At 36.2% G+C, this 10,673-nt stretch overlaps 1 protein-coding gene across 1 annotated transcript; it reads left to right on the top strand.

Moving 5' to 3' along the window:
• Positions 1-2,090: 2,090 nt before the first annotated feature.
• LOC122137643 (cytochrome c-like) lies at positions 2,091-3,898 on the top strand. The gene is made up of 3 exons (XM_042725508.1): positions 2,091-2,234; positions 3,076-3,250; positions 3,336-3,898. Exons 2-3 carry the CDS (start codon positions 3,082-3,084, stop codon positions 3,479-3,481), a joined length of 315 nt encoding a protein of 104 aa, XP_042581442.1. The 5' UTR covers positions 2,091-2,234; positions 3,076-3,081; the 3' UTR covers positions 3,482-3,898.
• Positions 3,899-10,673: the final 6,775 nt, after the last annotated feature.

The following is a 10,673-nucleotide window of genomic DNA, read 5'->3' as shown; positions in this document are numbered from 1 at the left end:
GTGTTATGCAAATCTTCCCACACAGTGACGTAGACGTCGGGGCGTGTTTAAACGAGGCGTTTTAGGAGGACGTGGACAAGTCTTAACTTTTATAAAGAATATCTCTTTGGATTTGAGACTTTAGTCTTTGCAACTTTACACATCTTCTTTATGCACCAAGAGATTGTACCACTCCAAAGAGAAAGGAAATATTTAAATTGCATCATATGACCCCTTTAAGTGTTTGTTGTACATTTTGATGCCTGGATGGCAGGGGTAGGGGGGCTCCCACTTAAAGCACTGTGACTTAAGGCCATACACTATCACCATAATACTAGATGATAGTGTCCTGTCCATAGCCAAACTGTTCCTAGTTTTGTTTTGTTCAAACCCATGGAGAGTGCTTTAAGTGGGAGCCCCCTACCCCGTCATCCAGGCATCAAAATGTACAACAAACACTTAGTTACAACGGTTACAACACACACACACACACACACACACACAAAAATCATGAAAATCACAAGTTCAAAAATCCAACCTCACTCTCTTTCTCACACACACACACACAGCTTGACATACATGCTCAGGGCAAGTTTTGCAATCCTACTGTATGTGTTCAGTATGCACATTGATGTTCAGTTGGCTCGTTTGAAGCCAAATTTCTTTTTATTTTTGAGACATTTGTATTTTTGAAATATACAAAACAATTTATTTTATTTGTATTAATTTGTCTGTCTTTTATCAGATTTACTCATTGTTATATTATAACATCGCTAGTACTTTCTTTAGTTTCTGGTAGCCAAAGCTAAGTAAATTATTCTGATGCAAAGCAGCTGGAGAGCTTTTTGACTGCATCAAAAATAATTTAGCACGAATTTGGCTATATCAGAGTCCTTTTATTCTATAGTCTTTGGCTATATTCCACAACATCAGCTCACACTACCTTTGATCCCAGGCAAATGATTCCGTCTAGGAGTCGTAAAATCAAAATGCTATAGAAAAAAAAAAAAACGGTTACCTGCAGCCTTCATCGGATCTCGCTATTGTTGCTTAGTAACGAACGCGCTTGCAGCGGGATCACGTAATTTTCGCAGAAACAACATTCTAATTTCTGATTGGCTGGTAGTTGTCATTTAACTCTGTATAACTGGAGAGAACGATGAACTCGGCAGAGAGCTTCCCCCCGTATTTGTCCGTTAATTATAGCAGGACAAGTTATCCATTATTTCTCAGCGTGAGGAATACAAGGTGTGTCGTGAGAGCGGGTTGAAATGCGTGTGTCTCACGGTGAATGTTTGAGACTTGAGAGCCCTGCTGTATGCTGATATAAAAAACACTCATTAATCTTGTTAGCAGGGTAACCGCACCTTTTAACGAATTTAATTGTTTCTCATTAATTAATGAATCATTATACAGAATCATATTGGACATTTAAAAATTCAATATAAAATACCGTTCAGTATAAAATAAAATATTTTCTGTGAATAACTAGGAAATAATAGTTATAATAATAATAATAGTTATTTAATGGCGCACTATACACTCATACACTATGTACTCAACCATGTAGTGCATGGATTATATAAGGGCGTTTTTGCAGAAGGCACCTCATGAAGCTGATTTCGGACAAGCTTCTGAGGCCAAGTAACGGTTTAATGATCTACAACAACATATAGAGAGCTTTTGTGATAACTAAGTTAATATTTCATTACTGCAATATTAATTTCTCTCGCTAGAAATGACAGTGTGAATGCACTACTCGCACTATTTATACTGAAAACGTAATAGAATAGTGCATAACTGGGACGCACCAATGTAAGTTTGACGAGAATGTTTTCAATTTCAATTTAGGTGAGCTTTATTTCAGTTTCAATTTAGGTGATGTTTTCCTCCATCCCTTTAATTTATATATCTCTTTAAAGGCACTGACTGTCACAACTCATAAATACTCCTAAAGACTGAACGGCCATTCAACAAAAGAAAGAAGAAGAAGAAATCCATATTTAGGGTGCCATTTGGACAGGGCCCCTAGATGGATCTTCAGGAGAACAGCTGCGCGTCACTTACAGATTCGTCGGGAAGAGACACGTGACGGCTCACGCAGCGCATGATTGTGACGTCAAATACCGGAGCCCTCTCGCGCCTCTAAAATGAAGTGACCTTTCTTTTTCGCCCTGATACAGAATCGGTCCGTCGACCGGCACGAACAGTGTACCGCATCCCGCAACGAAAGGATACCTAACACAGCCTGAGAGGTAATATTATCAGCCGCATTAAACCGATCGTGTCCGCCGCGTTGATGATTGCAGATGGGACATTTAAACGAAATGGAGGATTTTGAAGCGGTTCTGAGGAAGGGTGGTGTAAGGTTGCGTAAGCTTACCACCGTACTCTTCAGGAACATTGTATGTCAAAGAAGGAATATATAGGGTTTAATAACAATCTCTGTATTTTTGTCATTCTAAAAACGGGAAGGCTCGTTTTTGGTAATTAAGCCGTAATAAACATTCACTAATTAATGGGAAAATGTGGGTTTATGGGTGAGCTAGCCAGATGTGGCTAGCTGTTAGCTTCCGCAACGTGGATCCGACACCGGTTTACGACTTCTGCTGTGTTCTTCGGAAATGTATAACTTATCTGAGAGTCTTTTGATAAGTTAATTGGGATTTTGTCACATGAACTCCGCTCCGCTTCTCATTAATGGTAAGCTAGTTCTCACAGGTTGGATGGCTAATACGTTTACTGAAGTGATTAAGGCTTTCTTTTATAATGAAGGCGATTTAAGGTTATCCTCGGATGAACATCTTAATACCGAGATGTTTACAGATGCGAGTTTGCAGTGATTGGATGTCATAGGAAACATAATCCACCTACCTAGAGACCAAGAAACGATTCTTTACTTCTCTATTGGAGGTGAACTGACCTTACAAGCTATCTTAGACCTTGATTGGGTCGATTTATGTCTTGAAGTTTATGGGTTAAGCATGTAGATGCTCCATCCTTGAATGACCTTCTAATGATCTGTCCGCTGTGCTTTTAAAGCACTCACCCTTCAAATGCCTTTCGGCGGTGTTTTCACCTCTCTTTTACTTCTAGGTTAATATGGGTGACGTTGAAAAGGGAAAGAAGGTTTTCGTCCAGAAGTGCGCCCAGTGCCACACAGTTGAAAACGGAGGCAAGCACAAAGTGGGGCCAAATCTTTGGGGTCTTTTTGGACGCAAGACCGGGCAGGCACAGGGATTTTCCTACACAGATGCCAATAAGAGCAAAGGTAAGGTTTACAGATGATGTTACAGTTTGTTTTCTGTTCACAATATGATGTAATAACAATATTTAACAAATTTTTCTTTTTACAGGCATTGTCTGGAGTGAAGACACCTTGATGGAATATTTGGAGAATCCCAAGAAGTACATTCCAGGCACAAAGATGATCTTTGCTGGGATCAAGAAGAAGGGCGAGAGGGCAGACCTTATTGCATACTTAAAGGCATCCACATCATAATACAGTTGGAGAGTGAGGAGACAGCGATATTTAAATTAATTGTTTGTAGTTTGGCTTTGAATATCTTCAGTGATATCTATTCAAATGATGTGACAGATCCAGTGGCCAGGATTATTCATTATAACACGTGGCATGCTTCTAATGCCAGTCTATTTTAGCAGGGAAAATTTACACTTCTTTGTTTGTCCAAGTAATGTAAAAATGAGTCGAGTTACTGCAGATCCCCAGTTTATCCACTGAGGGAATGAAATCTGTGTCCCCTGGTTCCACAGGTGCTGTTGTACATTAAATTATTAAATTGTACTGAACCCTTAAAGTATTTGGATTACAATGAAAGACTGAACAAGCAGCATGCTTATTTAACTGGAAACTGTATCAGATGGATTTGATCTGTCAAATAAAACGGTGAAAAGGGTGCATTTTTGTCATGTCTATTCATGTTCTAATGCTTTACCTGCTGATGTTTCTGTTTTTTGTGCACTTTAGTGATCGCTCTCAATATCTTCAGTTTTACCTTTTGAGTTTCAGTTCTCAATGTACAAAGCAGAACCTTTAGGAGGAATCAGATGTCAATGTACATTTGCACTGCCATAAGTGATTAATTATAATGTTATTATAACATTGTTATTATTGCACAAAATGATATTACTGCAAATTTAATACCACTAAAGTGCAGTCAGTTTGCTTTTTGTGCTCTAGTTTTCAGATTCATTACATCCTAATTGTAGATTAGATATAGAATAACTAACAGTAAAGAAGTAACCATCATTTATGGAGATAAGCACGGACACTTGATTTCATTTTTAGCTTGTACTGGTTGGTTAATTGTCATATGTGACCTGGGTACAAAGGTCAACAGGGTATAGCTTCATGAGTAAATCTCAGACAACAGTAACCAGGAAAGACGCGTTATCGGTAAAGTTTGGAAGTTCTCATAAAGTAATTGCGTAGCGACTCTGGCCAAACAGACCTTATCAGCCTCAGCTTTGTTTGAACTTGAACATTATACGTAGATAGACATCTACCCTGAGTCATTAAAACTGGCCACGGTTTCAATGTCATTAGCAGTGTCATTTCAAGTGAAAATGCCGCCACCTACAGGACACCGAAAGTTACGCAGCGATATTTTGTAACACTTTTTTTTAAATAGAACATAAAGGTTGCACAATTAACATGCATGTTTGTTGAAACACGTAAGACATAATGTCTAAAATATGTCTATATTCTGTATTATGTTGTTTAAATAAACATTTGGTAATCCATGGCTTTACAATATGCCAGTGAAATATTAACATTTTTGTTTATCTCGTAGATGTAATTTCGATGCTGTGACATTTTAATATTAAACTCTGCAGCATATGAATATATTTATTATCAATACCAATCAATGTCTTTGGGATCATTAGAAAATCACAGGCAGGTGACTTTGATCAGGGTTGGAGCTAAACTCTGCAGCGCATTGGACCTCCAGGGCAAGATTTGGGGAAGGGGGGTCTAGTGAATGTGTGTGTAATATTGTAATAGACATATAAAGCAAACTTGTTTTATCTCTTTATTGTCATTTACATCAACATTCTTAAGCTGAATTGTCTCTGATACAGGAACTGAGATAGGCATATGAATAAGACTTGAGCTGGAAGGGATCAGAGAACTCCACTAGAGAGAGCAGCAGTCAGCTATATTTCATTTTCTTTCTTTCTTGTGTAAAAATGTAAATGTTAACCGCCATAAAAATGCAGGGGGAAAAGAGTTACAGTTACAAACCTCGCATGCACATTGGCTAATAAAGATGTTTATTATTCTTTGTTAAATCAAGACACTACATTAAATATTTTAACTTTTTAACAACTTAACAACTGCAACACTTGATTTCGCTTATGGGCTTCAAGGATAACATTCAGAATAGTCAGTAGATTAGTCTCTCTGATGCAATACACTTAAAAACTGTGAGAAGTTAGCCTCTTTAAATACATTATGTGCCATGAATTCACCAAATGACAGTATAGTACTTGTGAGACTGACTGCCTGGCTTTTGCAAAATACAAATTTACATAAACTATTTTAGTTCCAGCAACACTTAGTAATATAAACCATTTTGAGTTCCAACAGAATATTACAAGCCAAGAAAACAAAATTGTATACTTTCACACTTTTGTTGTCCAAAATCTGCAAGCTGTTAACCATGGCCGTAATTTGAATTATGATGATATCATATTAAATACATATCATTCATTGTTGACTGCATGTCTTTTTTTATGATATGACTCTTCACATAATACTCCTTAAACAATAAAACAACTGATCTTTATTCTGTTTAATTTTTTTTTTATATTATTTCTACTTATCAATAATTCTGAAAATTATGTTAAAAAAAAAACTATGCAAAATTATGTTTTAAAAAATACAAAAACATTTTAAATCTATGTTATAGTATACACTTTAACCAGTCATGAAACTCATAAAACCAAGCCTTTATTTTCTCGGGGATCAATAGAGATTTGATGGGTGGAGCTTCTAAAGCAAAGTTCTGTAATGCACTGACCACACACTCACACAGCCAGAGTGGACCACAGAACTTTCCCCGAGGAGCCATGGTTGAATGTGTGTGTTTCTCTATATAAGTGTGTCCATATGTGCATACTAACTTGTGTGGGTATGCAACTTTGGAAGATGAAGCCTATAAGTCTTTTTGAATTCAAGATTTGTCTTTAAAATGTATCAAACATTTACTGCAACCATTTGGGCTTCCAGTTCGCTGGCAGTTGCCTTGAGAAGGTTACCCACTGAGGACCAATCAGCTCCTGAGGTTCCTGGGAAGTAAAACACATGTTAGAATTTATGTCCACTCTCTAGAATGAGCTGACGTGTCTCCATGCATTAACAACTTCAAACTGATGCAACAATATTTAGGAGAATCCTAATTTGACACAGTAATGGAGGTCTTATTTTATACAACCACAAATGTTTATTTTGGCATGTTGAAACAAGAAAAAAAAAATTAATCCAAGAGTTTATATATATATATATATATATATATATTATCTACATATATCGATTATATATATATATATATATATATATATATATATATATAAATATGAAAACATACACATACTTTTTTCCTCCTAATGTAGGCGTATAACATTTAAATACAACCAATTTCATTTTTCAGAAGCATGTTTAAGAATCAACAATGTAGACTACATACTGGCCTACATGTGAATTTGTAAAGAGCTGAGAGCAGTTGTTTAACACAACAGTCATCCATGTTTTTGCACAGGTTTCTCTGCTCAGGTTTTGTATCCCGAACTTCTCAAATTACTACCTGTTAAATAGTTTAAGCTTGGCATCACTTTAAGAACTGCCTAAAGCAGTATAATTTCATGCGCACAAAAAGTCTTTTCTGAGTTTAATGCATCACCTCCAAAAACATAAAGGTAGAGGCCAAAGCCACTAATGAAGTTTTAATTCTGGACTGTAAAGTGTCTGCTTCCTCACGGCTGACCGGTGGCTCTCCTGGCTGAAGCAGACCGAATGCATTGCTGGACCCCCCCTCTCTCTCTCTCTTTCTCTCTCTCTCTCTCTCCGTCGCTAAAGGAATGTCGACGTGGAGCTGCCAAACGTGAACGTGTCGAGTGCTCATGAACGCGCTCGTCGGAGATCTTCTCTGAGCTCGTACCCTTGGCATACAGTAGGTAGAGTGGCAAATGGCGCCAATCACCAGCTAACCTGTTCACATTTCGTGGCGTGTTGAAAACTGAGGGGGAAGACATTCTTGATAGACGGACAATGCATGATTCATCTGAATCTGTTTAAAGAGGCTACATTATGAACATTTTAATTTTTTACATTGTGTGCATGTTTAATGTTGGGAAAAATTTTATCAAAACAAAATCCTCATTAAAAATTTTACTTGGCCATTAAACTTGTATCTAAATTTATATTTTATGTAGCCTAGTTGTAGACTCTGAAAAGAAAACCAGAGCAAGTAGCAGTTATTATGCCTTTATTTTACGTATTAAGCTTTTTCGTTTGTGACTGTGAAGACTCGAGATAAGAAGGTTGTAAAGGCATGTTGTAAAAGTGATGAAAGGCATGCCCAGTTGTGAGTTGAAAGCTGTTTATTGGTCGATGCTTTTAGTGGGCGGGTCAATGGTTATATTTGTGTTCTGCTGTTTGATTGGCTGATGGAGATAGTGGAGCGAGCCGCCGTCTGTATTTTTGGTTTCCTGGTTGTTTACACACGCGTGTCGTCAGATTTGATTCAGAAATATGCTTTGCTGACGCGTGTATTAGACCACCATCAGAACAAGTCCTTCAACATCAACTGAAAGACATGGAACGACCCTTCAGCTCAGTTTCAACACGAGGTAAGTTTAAAACACAGTACTTTAGAAACCAAATATCTTTTGTCAAACTTTACAACATGAACTGTGTTCATGTAAATCCATATATAACATCCATGAAAGTTGGGTAACTGATGGAAAAGGGCTCGTTTGGTTTTTTTCAGGTCCCATGTTTGAAGTTGGGCAATACTGTTTTTGTGTATAGCAGCAGCCTTATTTGTAGAATAGCTGAGATGATCTCTTAAAAGTACCTGCGAAATATATACGGTAAAAAATAAAATTCAAATAAAAAGGGACAGGACTAGGCCTATTAGGAATTATAAACTTACTAAAGCGCTGCGAAAGTGTTCAAAAGAAATAAAAGAAATTTATCAAACATTATTGTTTTGTGAAATTTTTATACATACAGTTTGAATTTTTTTTTCTTTCTTTTTTAGTTACCTTTACTGTCCACATCTATGAAGTAGTGTGTGTATATACACTGCAGTTTTCAAAAGTTTGGGATCAGTTACGGTTTTTTTTTAATGTTTTTGTTTTGTAAAAAAAGTTTCTAAAGCTCATCAAAACGCTGTATCTATGTTAATCAAAAAGTACAGAAAAAACAAATTTTGTTAAATATTATTTATTAGTTTTCTATGGTAATATTACTTTAACCATATAATTATATTCCTGTGCAGCCAAGCTGAATTAGCGCATCATTATCCCAGCCTGTCCGTGTCACAGTGATCCTAGAAACTCATTCTAATCTGCTGAATTTTATATCAGTGTTGGAAACAGTTGTGCGGCCTGCTTGATATTTTTTTGAGACCGTGATACTTTTTTTCAGGAGTTTTTGAGAAATAAAAAGGTAAAAGTAACATTGTTTATTAAAAATTTGGAATTTTTGTTGTTACAATATACCTGTAACACCTATTCAAACAAGCGTGAATTATTAAATTAATTTATTTTTGTATTCCGCAAGGATTTGTTAAATGAATAAAAAGTTATGACTTTTATAATTGATTTGCAAAAATATTTTTATTTTGAATAAACGGTGTTCTTGTTAACGTTTTTTTTTTTTTTCATCAAAGAATCGAAGAAAAAAGTATCGTCAGGTTCCAAAACAATATTAATCAGCACAGCAGGAGTGTGCAACACTAATAATAAATCATAGCATGTTAGACATGATTTGTTCTGTACGGATCATGTGACCCTGAAGACTGAGTACTGGCGTGATAAAAATTCATGCACTGGCCATCACAGAAATAAATTATTTTTTGAACGTATATTAAAATAGGAAACCAAGATTATAAATTTCAAGAATATTTCCACAATATTAATGTTTTTTCTTTATTTTTGCAATCAAATAAATACAGCACAGATAGGCAGAAGAGCCGTCAGTTAAAAACTTGGAAAAATCTTAACTGACTCCAACACATTTGAATTACAAATGTAAAGCGGATTTTTGTAACTGCCCAAAAAGACTCCTTTTTTGGATGTAAATATTGGTCTCTAAGTTGGGAGTGTAAAGGACTTTGGGCCCGAGTTCCTCTGTTAAGACTAGGGGAAGTGCCACCCACATAAATTATTCTCATCTGAATTCCAAGAACTTGGTTTGGTTACATACCTGCACTGCCCTTTGGTGCCACCTGATCCAGAACACACCCAAGACTGCCCTAATGTTTCAGGGGTGGGTATCCAGTTACCCCAAGAAGAGAAGTTTGATCCATAAATTCAGTTTGCCTTTTTAATGCACACAAAAGATCTATTAGCCTTTCTACACTTTTAACACAGTGTTATCACGACAAAAACACACCAGCTGGAGCGTGTGTGATTCACCTTTCACATCCAGCTTACCTTTATTATACCTTCTTTCTCTCCAGTTGTTCTTGTTCTAGGTTTATTTTTCTATTTTTTTTTTTTTTTTTTTTTTTTGCATTAGCCCTGATGAATTGTTTCACGTGGTTGCTCAGTTGAAACTAAATTCATAACCTCCTACGTAAGCTGGGAGACATTTTTTGTAACTTTGCGTGACTTTCAGTAAGATGTCAACAGTTTCCAAGGTCTTTTATGACTGACTCCCATTACCAATGCTGTGACCACCACTTAGAAGTTTTTGTTTGGGGTACCAGCATATAAATTGCGCTCCACTCAGACCGACCGTGGTGTCATGGCCTTCCGGTGTACCCACACACTGTTTTTTACAACGAAAACAGCAAAGCTAGGAGGGACATACGCGGATAGGAGGTTGAAAAATGGTAAATAATGCTTGAAAATAGTTTTAATCACAATGAGCACAGCTCAATATCTCACCTTGTAAACACAAGTGGCAATAGCTATCACTGATATGAATTAAAGATGATAGTAAATAATAGGTTACAAATTAGGCTTGTTAACTCACAGGAAAGGACAAGCGGCCTCCTTTTCTTGGCCTAGTGTGTGATTTCTCTGAGAAAGACCATACACATAACAAAAAAAAATGCAGTATGTTTTTTTTTTTTTGCTACTTTAACATTTTGGTTGCCCACAAAATATATTTTGAACCACCCCACCAAAAAATCTACATATTTGATTTTTTTAAAATACATTTCAAAATAGGCAAAAAATATATCTTGCTAAAATCAATTTAAAAAATATATTGTGGGTTTTTATTGGCTACAATATATTTTCAACACACACCACACACACACACACACCACACACACCACATATATCTATATTAAGAGAGAGAGAGATAGAGAGAGACAAAGGTCCTTTTCTGTATATTTTTTGAAATACATTTTCATTTTTTTACAAAGCATTAAAACGTTCACATTGTCTATAACATCATGTGAACATATATACTTTATATAGAAAATCAAGGAATA

This window comes from Cyprinus carpio, chromosome B6 (assembly GCF_018340385.1).
Source record: "Cyprinus carpio isolate SPL01 chromosome B6, ASM1834038v1, whole genome shotgun sequence".
NCBI classification, from domain to species: domain Eukaryota; kingdom Metazoa; phylum Chordata; class Actinopteri; order Cypriniformes; family Cyprinidae; genus Cyprinus; species Cyprinus carpio.
Note: the sequence above shows the minus strand (reverse complement) of the source record. Positions and strands in the feature narration are given on the sequence as shown.

Excerpts from the sequence above, each read along its gene's own strand:
- LOC122137643 (XM_042725508.1), top strand. The coding sequence starts at position 3,082 with ATGGGTGACGTTGAAAAGGGAAAGAAGGTTTTCGTCCAGAAGTGCGCC. Across the intron at positions 3,251-3,335 it reads AGATGCCAATAAGAGCAAAG|GCATTGTCTGGAGTGAAGAC; the intron begins GTAAGGTTTACA and ends TTCTTTTTACAG.